General features: G+C 39.8%; 1 protein-coding gene across 1 annotated transcript; it reads right to left on the bottom strand.

The window, feature by feature from the left end:
• Positions 1–1,739: 1,739 nt before the first annotated feature.
• Positions 1,740–14,976, bottom strand: CHMP5 (charged multivesicular body protein 5). The gene is made up of 8 exons (XM_025432188.3): positions 14,697–14,976; positions 13,858–13,962; positions 12,223–12,269; positions 10,434–10,527; positions 10,234–10,305; positions 6,606–6,714; positions 4,498–4,610; positions 1,740–2,443 (listed from the first exon to the last, which is right to left on the bottom strand). The coding sequence occupies exons 1-8, from the start codon at positions 14,763–14,765 to the stop codon at positions 2,393–2,395; spliced, it is 660 nt and encodes a 219-aa protein (XP_025287973.1). The 5' UTR covers positions 14,766–14,976; the 3' UTR covers positions 1,740–2,392.
• Positions 14,977–15,072: the final 96 nt, after the last annotated feature.

The following is a 15,072-nucleotide window of genomic DNA, read 5'->3' as shown; positions in this document are numbered from 1 at the left end:
AGAGATTCTGAAACTCAGGGACAAGATCTGGAACAGAAGTACTGATTTAGAAGTCAGCAGTTAATGCCATGAGAATAGCTGAGCTCAGTAAATATAAGTGATCAAAAAATAAATAAATAAATAAATAAATAAATAAATAAATAAATAAATAAGTGATCAGAGAAAGAAGTATGGTGGATTAAAGTTAGAATCCTGAGGAATAACTAACATTAGAGTTGGAGAGATGAGGATTTCAGAAAGGAGTTTTAGAGGCAATAGTCAGAAGAACAGGAAAACCCATACATTGTCACAAAAACAAAGGAGTAGAAATTTTGTTAGAATGACTCACTAGTATCCAATGTACTAAAGAGGTGTAGTTGGAGGACTAAATATCACCCATTAAAACTGGTGGTATATGGGACACTGGTAACATTGGCAAGATAAGAAACAGAGCAGGAATGTTTGCTGAGAGTGAATCCCAAGACAATAAACTTAATTTGGATGTCAGATTTTTTTAAAAGATTTTATTTATTTATTCATGAGAGACAGGGAGAGAGAGAGGTTGAGACATAGGCAGAGGGAGAAGCAGGCTCCCTGTAGGGAGCCTGATGTGAGACTCGATCCTGGGATCACGACCTGAGGCAAAGGCAGATGCTGAACCACGGAGCCACCCAGGTGTCCCAAGGATATACCTTGTGATATATCTCAAATCCAAGGTTGAAACTATAATGGAAGAAGTATTTAAAGAGCTGAATGAGAAACTGTAGAGAAGCCAAGCAAGGTTTCAAGAAGGTAATGATGAATAGTACAATGTTTGCTCCCATAGGAAGACTTCTTGAGAGGATGAGATTAGTTGCCATTAATGGATCATTAAAGACCCTGAAATTGAGCAGGAGTTTGGACTGGCTGTAGAAAAGGATGAAGTCGCTATTTTTGTTGTTGTTAACAGCCCTCATATGAGAATAGCAAGTTGCAAAGTACAGTTAACCTTTGAACAATGTGGGGAATAGGGCACAGTCGAAAATCTGCATAGAACGTTTAACTCTCCTCAAACTTAACTAATAGCCTACTGTTGACCAAGACCCTTACCAATAACATAAACACCACCACATATTTTGTATGTTACATGTATTATGTATTGTATTCTTACAATAAAGTAGGCTAGAGGGAATCCCTGGGTGGCTCAGCAGTTTAGCTCCTGCCTTCAGCCCAGGGCATGGTCCTGGAGTCCCAGGACTGAGTCCCATATGGGGCTCCCTGTATGGAGCCTGCTTCTCTCTCTGCCTTTGTCTCTGCCTCTCCCTCTGTGTCTCTCATGAATAAATAAATAAAATCTTTAAAACAAACAAACAAACAAACAAACAATAAGGTAGGCTAGGGAAGAGAAAATGTTGTTAAGAAAATCATAAAGAAGAAAAAAAACATTTACAATACTGTACCGTAAAAAATCCACATAAGAGTGGATTGTGTTCAAACCTGTATTTAAGAGTCAACTATACTCATTACCTCAATTATTCCTTGCAAAAGCCTGTAAGATAAGCATGATTGTACTAATAAGGAAATAGAAGTTTAGCAAAGTGAGTATGCTGCTTAGTTATTAGATGGTAGACCAGGGCCCAGGCCTGGATTGTTCTTTGTTCTTTCCTCTGATGCTAGCAGTTATATTTCATTTCTGCAGTAAAGTTTTGAGGCAAATCAACATTAAACTTATATTGTTTTTTCTGTACCAGAAGCTTTAGGCTGAAGTGATATTATTAAAATTATATCCTTTTGAAAAATATTTATTGAGTATAAATAAATGTCCTATACATTAAATATCAAGAAATAGTCATTATTGATTACAAGTCAGGCTGTAATACTGAGGGAACCACAGAATCAAAATATCCACTCATGATACAGTAGTGATAAATTCCATTCCAATATCAGACATAGTAATGATTTACTCACAAGACACAATAAAACCCATCAAAAAAGGCTATCACTTTAACCAACCTATAATACCACAATAGAAAATGGTTTTGAATCATAGTATGAATAGTCCCAATAATCTCATCTTTTTCTTACCAATGTCAGGTCAATATGAGACTGTGGAGTTACGCTATTTTAGAATTGAAAGATTCAATTTCCTTGGTTTTATTTCAAATTATTATTAATAAATGAAAACAAGTCATAAATAGCCACTGACACTTTTAAGTAAGTTAGTCTTTCATAAGAGAAAGGAAATAAAAATTTAGTATGAAGAAAGCATCCCCCAAACAATGAATCTCTTAACGGAAAAAAATAAAAGAGTAATGTAATTAAACTTTCCTTTGGAGAAAGGAAAGAAACCTAACTCTGTTATGGTAAATTTGGAAAGATAAATATTTCCTACATAATGTGTTTATTTTACACGATGTACTTGAATGATGCAAGTCTATGAAGCAGGGATCTGTGGCAATCCAAATTCATCCACCAGGACTCCATCCTGTGAAAAGAAAGCAAAGTTCAGTACCACTGGTTTTCAATTGATAACATAAATGATTACAAATATTTAGTAGTCAAAACTCATTTCTGAGTGTTTAACCAATGAACACCAAACTCTCCCTGAGATGAGAAAGCATTTTCATGAAAGGTAAAGGGGGAAGTGATAAACCAAGAAAAGACTGGAAATGCTCAAAACGGGTGGGGTGGCTGTCTGTAGGGTAGAGGAAGAGAAATAGTTTAAGAGTAAAACCTACGAAGGGGAAGGGCACAGGGAAGGTCTGGCAGGAAAGGCTAAGGAGTTCGTCCTTTTCTCCAGATTCATTTTCACTCTGATTCCTAAAGTGAACCACTACCTTTTGTAGCTTCCCAATCCTTAAAGAAGCAGTGCCCTAAGATAGACAGTTACTTCTATATCGTACTTTACTACAAACTTATGGGCAGTGAGACCACTGTCAATTAAGAAACCACACCTCAATGGCACGGTTAACTCAGGAATCTGTGATCTTCTTAAAGCAGAAAATAGAAGATAGAAACACAGATGCTACAGGGTATTTAAAAAGGTGAGTCGTGGTAGGTAGCATTAATAAAAATTATTTCAGGTGTGCTGAGAAAAAGCAACCCACGTGCCTGGAACCTTGACATGGTCAGAGGCAGGGATGGGGTGGGGTGGAATGAGCAGTTGAGAAAGGTAAGATTACTCTGGACTCATGAAGTAAGAGGGGTAAAGTGGAGGAAGATGCACATTTGGAGAAATTAGCTACTCCCCACCTTTTACTCCTCACATTTCATAGGTGGGAAAAACTGGCAAGCTTCAGAGAGAAAACAAGAATATCTAACTTGCTCCAAGTTGGGTGACCTGGGTGGCTCCGTTGGTTGAGCATCTGACTCTTGGTTTTGACGCAGGTCATGAGACTAAGCCCTGAATCAAGCTCTGCACGGAGGGGGAAGTCTGCTTGAGGAATCCCCGCTTCTGCAACACCCATCCCCGACTCTTTCTTTTTAAAAGAAATATATTTTTTTAATTGGCTCTAAGTCATACAAGAATAAAGGCAGAGCAGAGACTGGCTCTTACTCAAGGATTCTGCGCATTCAGTGTACATGTTGGGAGATAAGGGAAACAGGATAAATGGCAATAGAAAAAAATGACATATCAGGAACTAAGATGGAGTGGACAGAATTTCATAAGTAACAGAATTTTATCTGTTTCTAATAATGACAACCATGCAGCTTTGGACAGGGCTTTCAGTTCAGAAAGTCTCTCTCTCTTTTACGTATCTTTAAAAAATTTAAACTCTCTTTTACGTATCTTTAAAAAATTTAAACTTAAATTTAAAAAATTTAAACTGTTAATTTAATTAACATATCACGTACTATTATTTTCAGAGGTCAAGGTCAGTGATTCATCAGTCTTATATAATACCCAGTGCTCATTACATCACATGCCCTTACAAAGTCCTTTTACATACAAGATCTAACTTGGTCTACACAACTATGTGAGATACTTATAATCATCTGCATTTTAGAGATGTAAGGAACAGAAAAGTTCAAAACAGTTAAGTGATTTGCCAAGGTCTCAAAGACAATTAGTGGCAGGGCTGAGACTTAAACCTAGGTGTCCTGATTCTTTACCTTGTTAAATGAGAATCTTCCTACACTAAGTTTTATACCTAAATTATTAATCTTTATGTAAGAAATCCACACTACAATTAAGCAATGAGTATGAAAGATAAAACTTTGTCATGCTGCTGCCTGGCATGGTTCATGTATGTGTTAGTGATACTTTTCCAGGAAATGCTGTCTAAAATCTCTAAGTGGAACCCAGTGCAAAACTCACAAGGGTAATTATGTATATTATACAAATTGTTAATGTACAAAAACACTCCTGGGCATCAGTGACACTAATGGGCATGATCTGTCCACAGTCCAATGCAAAGGGTCTCCAAATAATGACTGAGACAGTCTTTCCTTGTTCTAAATTAAGATTCCCAAATTGGTGATCCGGCATAAAACCTTTACCATTTGGCATAGCTTACAGAAAGAAAAAAAAGCTTTCACCTTATTCTTTGTGTCAGTGGGAACGCCTTCTGGAATTGCAGGTGCAGATGCTGCTTCATCCAAGTAAGAACTGTCTTCGTCAGCCAGAAGCTCATCACCCAGTGCATCCAACTCTGAGATCGAAACAGTCAGCATTTCACTACAATTGGGGCACCAGGGTGGCTCAGCAGTTGAGCGTCTGCCTTTGGTTCAGGTCATGATCCTGGAGTCCCACATCAGGCTCCTGCATGGAGCCTGCTTCTCTCTCTGCCTGTGTCTGTGCCTCTCTCTCTCTCTCTCTCTCTCTCTGTGTCTCTTATGAATGAATAAATAAAACCTTTAAAAAAGGGATCCCTGGGTGGCGCAGCGGTTTACGCCTGCCTTTGGCCCAGGGCGCGATCCTGGAGACCCGGAATCGAATCCCACGTCGGGCTCCCGGTGCATGGAGCCTGCTTCTCCCTCTGCCTATGTCTCTGCCTCTCTCTCTCTCTCTGTGACTATCATAAATAAATAAAAATTAAAAAAAAAAACCTTAAAAAAAATAAGTCTATGGTAAAGTGGGCTGGAAGTGACCAAGAAGAATGACAGGTAGAGATTTATCAGGGGAAATTCAGGATAGGAAACAAATTAATGGGAATAAAATATAAGGTTCTAGGCAAAAACAGAATGGGGAGAGAGAAGGAACAGGGGTGGGGGGGAAGAGACGAAGTGAGAGAGAGAGAAGGAGAAGAAGAAGGGAAGAAGAAGAGGAGGGAGGGAGGGAAGAGGAGAACAACTGAGACAAAGGAATCATGTGACAAATCCAGTGTGAGGTGGTTCTGTCACCTACCTAGTTACTCACGCTAGACATTGATAGACATCCTTGACCTCCCCTCTTCCATATCCACTTCTCTTTTTCCACTACTACCACCTTTTGTCTCAGCCACTATTTTTTTTTAAGACTTTTATGTATTTTTAAAATTCCAGTATAATTAATTGTTATATTAGTTTCAGGTATACAATACAGTGATTCAACAATTCCATACATTATTCAGTGCTCATTACAGACCAGTGTACTATTAATCCCCTTCACTTATTTCTCCCATCCTCTACCCACCTCTCCTCTAGCCAGTTTGTTCTCTATAGTTGAGTCTGATTTAAAAAAAAAAAAAGTCTGATTTTTTGTTTCTCTTTTTGTTTGTTTCTTAAATTTTACATATAAGTGAAATCATATGGTTTTTGTCTTTCTCTGTCGGACTTATTTCACTTAGGATTATAACCTCTAGATCCAACCATGTTGGACTCCATGTTGTTGCAAATGGCAAGATTTCATTCTTTTTTATGGCTAAGTAATATTCCACTGTGTATATCTACACCTTCTTTATCATTTCATCTATGGATAGATACTTGGGCGGCTTCCATATTTTGGCTATTAAAAACAAAGCTGCAATAAACATAGGAGCATATGTATTTTTTCAAATCAGTGTTTTTGTTCTCTTTGGGGAGATTCCTCTTCCTAAGGCCATTCAACAACCCCTCCCATTTTTTTTCCTGCTAAGCTCTACTCATCCTTCAGGATCCATGCCTGTCTCCACTCCCAACTAGGTTAAATTCTCTAGCCATGTGCTCCATAGTACCCCATACTTCTCCTTCCCAATAGTTTGTGCTCTTGTAATTGATTGCTTGAAACAAGCAGTTTCTTTCTCTGGCTAGAGAAACTTCATGAATGCAGGGACCATATTAGCTTTCTTTAATGTTGAACCCCCAGCACCTAACACAGTACCTGGCATATGGTAGATGTACACTAAGTATTTGCCAGTGACTGTTTCTTGATCTGCTTTGCTGTTCTGAGGGAGAAGACTCAAAAACAGGGAGAACAAAATCCAAAGGAAAATGGCATGGAAGGGTAGTATTTAGATACCAAGTACTAGGTGAGCAGACACCTTTGCCCCGACTTCCATCTGTAGCTTGACCTTCCCTGAGTCAGTGGAGCATGCAAATCTGACATGCCTGCCTCACAAGCTCTTTGCCCAGAAGCTGTACCATAAACTAACTCTCACAGAACCCAAGCATTTGGGAGAAGGTCCCAAGAAGTTACTCCTTTCAGACTCTAAACCTTTTTTTTCCTAATTGCTTTTCCCACAACATACCTGCTTCTAGGTCATCTTCATCTAATTCTGGGGTGCCATAACTACGGCTCAGTGCTTCTTGGATTTCATTGGCATCTTCCATCATATCTTCTAGTTGGTCTTGTAAGTCCTTATAGAAATATACATGACAGCTTTCATTCATTTCTTACTATTTTTCCTCTAACTATTCCCCACTCTACTTTCTCCTCTGAATCTTAGAAACAGGAATTTTTAAAAAGGTAATGTATGTAAAATGCTAAGTACATACCAGTTCTCAACAACTATTGGTTTCCTTCCCTTACCATAACTAGTCCTCACCTAGAGACTCTTTTTAGCCAGCCACTGAGCAGATGCTCCTTAAAAGGACAGGTTTGAACTCCTGAAAACCCCTTCCAATTAAAAATATGAGAGAGCTTAATGAATTATTTAGAAATCACAAAACTGAAGATTCCCCCCAACAATAACTATGAATGCCAATGACCCACATAATCCTCCTTTTTGACAGTAAAATGTAAATTCAAAAATAAAGAAGAATTAAATTGGGGTGCCTGGCTAGTTCAGTCAGAAGAGCATGCAAGTCTTGATCTTGGGGTCGTGGGTTTGAGCCCCACGCTAGGTGTAGAGATCACTACAAAAAATATACATAAACTTAAAAAAAAAGATTAGGGACGCCTGGGTGGCTCAGTGGTTGAGCATCTGCTTTTGGCTCAGGGTGTGATCCCAGGGTTCTGGGATCAAGTCCTGTATCGGGCTCCCTGCAGGCAGCCTGCTTCTCCCTTTCTCCCTCTGCCTATGTTTCTGCCTCTTTCTCTGTGTCTCTCATGAGTAAATAAATGAAATCTTTAAAAAAAAAAAAAAAAAGAGAGAGAATTAAATTGGTGATCTTGCATTTGAATTTAAAGTGCTTCATAAAAAAAAAAAAATAAAGTGCTTCATGGAAATCTAAAATCCTACTGCAAGAACAGATGCCCATCAGCAATTTGTCATTACAGAAAGTTTACCTAAAACAATGAATCCAGCAGCATCTACACTACCAACATCTTTCTAGTTTATGGAGAAAAGCAAGTAATAGGGACAAGCAAATTAATCTTAAGTCAGCCAAAGACTGACTACACTGTGTAGGGAAAAAAAAGGACAGTAGTGGAAACAACTGAGTGGTACAAAAAGTTGTACTAGGCCCACCCTGGATGGAGAAACAGAAATGGAATTGGGATAGGCTTGATACCCAAAACCAGGCTAGTGAAAATAATTGACTGAGAGCATAAGTCATCTGTGAATGATCTACCTGTGATTAACTGGAAGACTACAAGGCCAGACATAATGTAAAACCAATCTGAGAAGTGCTACAGCATAATATAAAACAGCTAATATAATGGTTAGGAGCACAGACTCTGGAATCAGACATATGCAAGCTCTAATTTTGCCTTACTTAGTGAGAAATAAAGTCTCTAAGCCATAATTTTCTAATCTGTAAAATGAGATTGTTAATAGCCATACCTTAGAAGGTTTTCTACGGCTTTATTGTAATATTTGTAAAACACTAAGCACTTAACACTACATATTTTCCATTGTGTTAAGGTTATGCAGAGTATCAACGTGCTTTTCACAGATTGAAATTTCCACAGAAAGGGAACAGATTAGTGGTGGTAAAACAGAAAGTCCAAACTGGCACCATTTATCCTTCATAAATTTTATTTTTATGTTTTTTTAAGATTTTATTATTTATTCATGAGAGACACAGAGAGAAAGAGAGACAGAGAGTGAAGGAGAAGCAGGCTCCATGCAGGAAGCCCGATGTGGGACTCGATCCTGAGACTCCAGGAACACGCCCTGAGTCAAAGGAAGACACTCAATGGCTGAGCCATCCAAGCGTCCCTATCCTTCAGAATTTTTAGAGCAACGGAAAACATTTGAGAACTCCTCTTGGCCTGCAAATTGGAGGTCTGTTTTTCCATTTAAAAGTGAAGATGATAGAAAGTAAAACGAAAAACACTTTAAAAAAAGAAAACACTGGGATGCCTGGGTGGATCAGCAAACTGAATGAAAATTCAGTTTCATTATATTACCAAATAATATTGTACAAATAAGACAAATATACACAGAACATTTTCTCAGTAAATGTCCTGGAAGATGTCACTGAGCTGAACTCCGTGTAAGCAAAGACTGGTGGAAGTTTAGAAAGACAGCCACAGGGCAGCCCCGGTGGCGCAGCGGTTTAGCACCGCCTGCAGCCCAGAGCGTGATCCTGGAGACCCTGGATCGAGTCCCAAGTTAGGCTCTCTGCATGGAGCCTGCTTCTCCCTCTGCCTGTGTCTCTGCCTCTCTCTCTCTCTCTCTCTGCATCTCTATGAATAAATAAATAAATTCTTAAAAAAAAAAAAGAAAGAAAGACAGCCACAGGCAGTCCAAGGAGGGGTGCTTGAAAAAAACTAAGATGGGAGGAATGCCTTCACTTGTACTAAAGATCCACACTCTCAGAGAATACTTCTTCAGAAGCAGTAAAATGCCAGGAAGACAGTAAGTACTCAACCAACAAATACTGCTTGAATTAGGCAGACTGCTTTAGCAACTTTAACTTTCCTTGTTCATTTGTTCATCAACCATCAAAAACTTTCTGAGCACCAGTTATGGCCAGGCACTGTTTAAGGTATGGGATATAACAGTGAACAAGTGGATGGGGGGATCGGGTAACTGGGTGATGAGCATTGAGGAGGGCACTTGATAGGATGAGCACTGGGTGTTATTATACTAGATGTTGGCAAATTGAATTTAAAAAATGTAGGGATGTCTGGGTGGCTCAGTGGTTGAGCATCTGCCTTCGGCTCAGGACATGATCTTGGAGTTCCAGGATCAAGTCCCACAGTGGGATCCTGCATGGAGCATGCTACCCCTCCCTCTGCCTATGTCTCTGCCTCTCTGTGTGTCTCTCATGAAATAAAGAAACTCTTAAAAAAAAAAATCTAAAGAGAATTACTAGAAAAGCGAACCAGCTCTACTCCAGGAACTGTGTTAAACATCTGACATATATATCCTCATCTAACACTTGTGACAATCCTAGGAGATGGGTAGCAACATCACTACTTTACAATTGAGGAAAGAGACTCAAAATCATTAAGTTAGTTAGAAGTCTCTAATAGAAAAAAAAAATAAGTCTCTAATAGGAAACTGGCTGCTTATTTACTGAGTGTCTAGTATGTGCCAGGTATCACGTGCATAGATCCACAAGCTCATTTATTTCATCCTCACAATAACTGGGTAGGGCATTAGGATCCTTGTGTTAGGGATGCCTGTGTGGCTCAGTAGGTTAAGAGTCTGCATTCAGCTCAGGTCATGATCAGGGTCCTGGGATTGAGTCCCGCATCAGGCTCCCCACAGGGAGCCTGCTTCTCCCTCTGCCTGTGTCTCTGCCTCTCTCTCTCTCTCTGTCTCTTATGAAGAAATAAATAAAATCTTAAAAAAAAAAAAAAAAAAGGATCTTGCGTTAACAAGAAGACAGAGACATCTGGTACCCTTTCCCAAAGTTACCCTGTTAGTAAATGGCAAGCCCAAGATTCAATCCATCATCTGTGTTCTTTCCATCATGTACACATTCACTTGGATTCTTTCTAAAACTAGTGTACATACTTGCAGAAACTAGTATATATCTCACCTCAATCTGGTCAATTTTCACTTGTTTATATGCTTTCTTCATTTCCTTTACTCCCAGTTTCATAGCATCAACCTAAAAAAAGGTAAGAGAGAGCACAATGTCTTAAAAGGCCGTGTTGGTGAAATTGTCTTTTAAATACTATGGGAAAAGAAGAAAAGAGTAAAATAATAAAATCATGGGAAAGGGTGCTATGGAAATACCGTGGTCTTGGTGTCCTTCAATGACTGGATGGTGTAATTGGCTTGTTCCATGTTAAATGACTGTTGGGCAAGATTGTCCCGCTGCTGCTCATACCTTTTTAGAATCAATTAAGAATGGTAAATGTGAGCCAGATAGAAATCCTCAGGAAGAAAGTATCTCTAACACTAAATAGGAATTTTCTTTAAAAAAACTTTTAAAAATTAAGTATACAGAAAAATTGGCAAAAACAATTTAATTACTCTAGCACAAATATCATTTGATGTACCCTTCCAATACTTTGTCTTTGTTCTTAGTTATGAGACTATTTTGCACTTAAGATTATAGCCTTTGCTGTTTTCTACATTACTACATACCCATAATATGTCTTTATGATGTTTCAAATGACTTCTATGATAAATTCCCAGAAGTAGAATTCTTGGGGCAAAGGGTAAGACGATTTTTAAGGCTCTTCATACATAAAACTAAACTGTTTTTCCAGTAGACTGAACTTCTTGAGGATAGGTATTATTTTTTACTAATCTTGTATCCATAATTAGGTAATTCATCTGGCCTGATGTAATATCTGGTGCTCAAAATGTTTTTTTAAAATAAAGTTCTATATCAAAGATATAGAGGTAGTATAATACTACCTCAAAGACTTATGTCATTATGGTCTTTATACAATATTTGGCAACCATCTAACTGAAAATTGGTCAATTCATGGTACAGGCAAATGGTGGTGAAATTATAATCACCTCAATAAAAAATATAAAGTTTCCAAAGAATGTATAAAAGGAGAGAAATGCTTATGATATAATGTGAAGTGGAAAAGGACAACCCATATATACATAATATAATTTGTCTTCTAAAAAGCTATATGCATAGATTCCGTGCATGTGCATGCAGAGATAAGAAACTGTAAGAAATCAGCATTCTAAAAATGGATATTTCTGGTAGTAGGAATCCAAATAAATGATTTCTTCTGTTCATTGTATTTTCCAAGCATCTATGATGAATATGCATTCCTTTTGCTAAAAAAAAGTTACTTAAAAACTGCAGTGCTATCTACTCTCATCACTTTAAGGCATTATAATTTCTTCTTCCAATTTTGTCTAATTTAAAAGGAGGAAGGTGGTATCTGATAAAAAAGGATTTAAAAAATAAAAATAGAAATATCAACAACCTTTCTGATTCCTTATAAGCTGCTTACATCTGACCCCTGCAACTCTGCAGAAGATCTCATCATCTGAACAGCCCACAAGAGTAAGCACAAAGATGCTATTTGGCTTCTGCTCAAACACTGAGACAGTCACTGAAAATAAATTAAGGACACTTAAATCTATTCTGGTGGGAGAAACCAAGTATTCAGGATTCTCAATTTTACAGACAAACAGAAATGCATACTCTAATTAAATAAATATGGGATAACCCTATAGAATTGAGCAGCCCAATACAGAAGCCACTAGCCACATACGGCTACTTAAATTGTTAAAATTAACACTTCCTCAGTCACACTAGCCACATTTGGCTAATGGTACAGATGTACTGAATGGTACAGATACAGAACATCTTTATCAAAAAAAAAAAAAAGAACATCTTTATCATAACAAAAAGTTCTGTTTAGATGGATAGTGCTGCAACAGATAGTGCTAAACATGCAGGGAGAGAAAATCCCAGCTCACCAGATATGTAAAGGAAATTTGCAATTAAACAAGAATGCTTATAAAAATAGTATGAAAAACTGAAGAATAAAAGACCATTTCCCTTTTAGTTAAACCTGCTGGAAGAAAGGTTACACTTATAACTTACATCCGCTTTTGCTTTAAAACCCTCAAGGCTTTCTGTTTGACCATATTCTGGGGGAGAAAAACAGATTTTAATGAAAAGAAGTAGAAAACACACACATAGTAAAAGAAATCTCCCATATCCTCAGACTTACATATCTACTTATTCTCTTCTTCAAAGTTGTAGACATAGTGGCTCCTGGCCTCTTCTTCACCTCCTAAGCATAGTCTTTTTTTTTTTTTTTTTAAGATTTTATTTATTTATTTATGAGAGATGGGGGGCGGGGGGAACACAGGCAGAGGGAGAAGCAAGCCCCATGCAGGGAGCCTGACAAGGGACCCCATCCCGGGTCTCCAGGATCATGCCCTGGGCTGAAGGCGATGTTAAACCGCTAAGCCACGCGGGCTGCCCCCTAAACATAGTCTTTAAGGCCTCAGCTCATCTCTTTCTTTGCATCCCACATCTCAGGGTACTGCATTCCCCTTTCTTAGTACATATTCTTCCCATGGCAACCCCCAATAGTGCCTATTTGTATATCCAGTTGCCTCAAGGAGATTCCCAACTTGGACATCCTCTCAAAGCCAACTTGGCTATCCAATAAAACTCAACATGTCCAAACTCCTCAATCTGCTCTTATTAATATTATTAACAATGGTCCCACTAATCTCACACTTCTCTAGGTTAAGAATCTTTATATCAACCTTACATTTCCTCTCTGTCTCTTCATGCAGTCATTTCATTACTGATTTTCAGAACTAATTTGCAAAGTGATTACTTTCCTATCATTTTCATGATTGTCACTATGGTTTAGGCTTTCATGCCAAGTTCAGATGAGCTTTCCTGCCTCTGATCACTCTTCATTCCATGCTATCCAACTAAGATGGCTGAGAAGAGCCTTTTGTCACCTCCCTTTCTATACTGTTCCATAAATCATTGTATTTTGTCTTCTCCAGTGAAGTTCCAGGAAAAGCAGGTATTATCTCATAGATCATAATATCTAACATTTATTATTTATGAACGTTTCTATGTACCAGACACAGTGCTATGTAGGTCATATGAATTACCTCATTTAATCTTTACACTAAAAGTAGATGTTATGCCCATTTTACAGACGGGGGAACTGAGGTTCAGTGACGCTAGGTAACTTAGCTCAAGTAGTGAATGAGTTAGAGTCAGAGAAAAAAGTAGTTCTATAGCCACAGTCCATGAACTTAAATATAGTAATCTATATTTCTACCTAATAGAAGACGAAAATAAGATATTAAGACTTTATGACAGCCATGTCTAGTAGATAGTGATGGTGTTACTAATAGAACCCTGGTCTCCAGATGACTAGTTTAGTAATTTTCCCAGCATGCCATTCCTTAACCAGTCTATTATACCCACCTAAGCTAACCAGCCTGGCACTCACTGTTCTGAGATTGCCACCTTCTCAGCAGAATATATTAATTCCCATGGACATGCTTCTGGACGAGTGGTCAGCATGTTCTCTCCACCAGACTTAATGTCAGCCTTCCTCTCGTATCAAGCTGCAAACCCTCTTCCCTGAAGGATACACCCTCACGTGTTTTCTCCTTACCAGACTACCACTGGGCCCTACTTCCATAGGTGCTCAAACTAGGCTTTTGCAGCACCTTCTGCAGCTGCCGCCTACCTTACCTTGGCTGGACCCTCTCTCATCTTCTTGATCTGGTCCTTATACTTCACGAGCTCAGCATCCAGTCGAGAAATCTTCTTGTCAATGGATTCTGCCCTGCTGTCCACCTTAAGGAAATAGTGGTAGTTATGACAATACACTTACATGGGAAGGGGCAGGAGAGGAAAGAAGGGTGGAAAAGTGGTTCCCAACTGGGGGAGATTCCTAGTCAGAAACACTGGGGGGCTTTTATAAACTATACTCCACCCTTCCGATTCTCATGTTCTAGGGATCCTTTCAAGTGTGCTTGAGCAGAAAAGAACTTGGGGGATCAATGGGCTGAGCTGATATTCCCCTACAATCAGAGACTAGTCAGGCTGTGGGCTCAACCAGGAGGTGTGTGAGAAGTGGGCTTTGTAAATCTAATGCTATTCGCTTAGAGACAGGGTGGTAGCTTAATGTGAGGGGCCAGAGTTCTGAATTTCCTGTTACTGAGATCCAGGATGGGAGTACGGATACGTTGACCTAGGATATCAAGTTGAGGATCCTGATGTGGGAGAGACATGGAGGATAAAAGAGTGGGGGAAGGATGCGGGCCTACGGCTGGTTGGGGTAGAAAGAGCGAGCGAGTAAGAAAAGAAAGAGCAGCGGGCCTCAGAAGGGGTTGGGTGCAAGTAGGGTTAGGGGTCCCTGGTTTGTGGCGTCAGGAATGACCTGGGTAACAGGCACGAAGGTGAGGTGGAGAGGGCCGAGGTGTCCGGGACCGGGAACGGAATGGAGGAGTAGGAGCCAGAACCGAGGGTGGGCGGGGTCGGGAGTGTCAAGAGTCCCAGAATCTAGTTATGTGGCGTCAAGTGCCCACCGTGCCAATGCAGTCAGTCAGGCTGGGCGGCGGAGCCTTGGGTTTCGCTTTTCCGAAGAATCGGTTCATCTTGGGCGGCCACGAAGAAAACCCAAACACTGGAGCAAAACTAGAAACGGAAGCAGAGTCACCTCCGCCCTCGCCTTGACTTCCGGCCCCCGCATGCGCAGGCGCAAAGCGCCTATTGGAGCTTCCCGACTCTTTTTCCGGGTTTTCAGGGCGGCCTTCCGGGGAAGGAGCGCTTCGCGAGGTCGGAGGTGGCCGGCAGTCATCGGGGGCGTGGCCTCGGGGAAGGGCGCGGGGCGGGGCTCCAGATAAGTGGGGCGGGGCCTCGGTTGAGTGGGTGGGGCCGGGCGGCTGTGGCGGAATGCCCCGG

The sequence above is a fragment of the Canis lupus genome, chromosome 11, assembly GCF_003254725.2.
Source record: "Canis lupus dingo isolate Sandy chromosome 11, ASM325472v2, whole genome shotgun sequence".
NCBI lineage: Eukaryota > Metazoa > Chordata > Mammalia > Carnivora > Canidae > Canis > Canis lupus.
The sequence above is the reverse complement of the archived record's forward strand: the minus strand, read 5'-3'. Positions and strand labels throughout refer to the sequence as shown.

Bases quoted from the DNA above. Each gene is read 5' to 3' on its own strand.
- CHMP5 (XM_025432188.3), bottom strand. From the start codon at position 14,765: ATGAACCGATTCTTCGGAAAAGCGAAACCCAAGGCTCCGCCGCCCAGC. The intron at 13,963-14,696 runs GTGGGCACTTGA...TATTTCCTTAAG, and splicing joins TGACTGACTGCATTGGCACG to GTGGACAGCAGGGCAGAATC. The intron at 12,270-13,857 runs GTAAGGTAGGCG...TTTCTCCCCCAG, and splicing joins TGAGAGAGGGTCCAGCCAAG to AATATGGTCAAACAGAAAGC.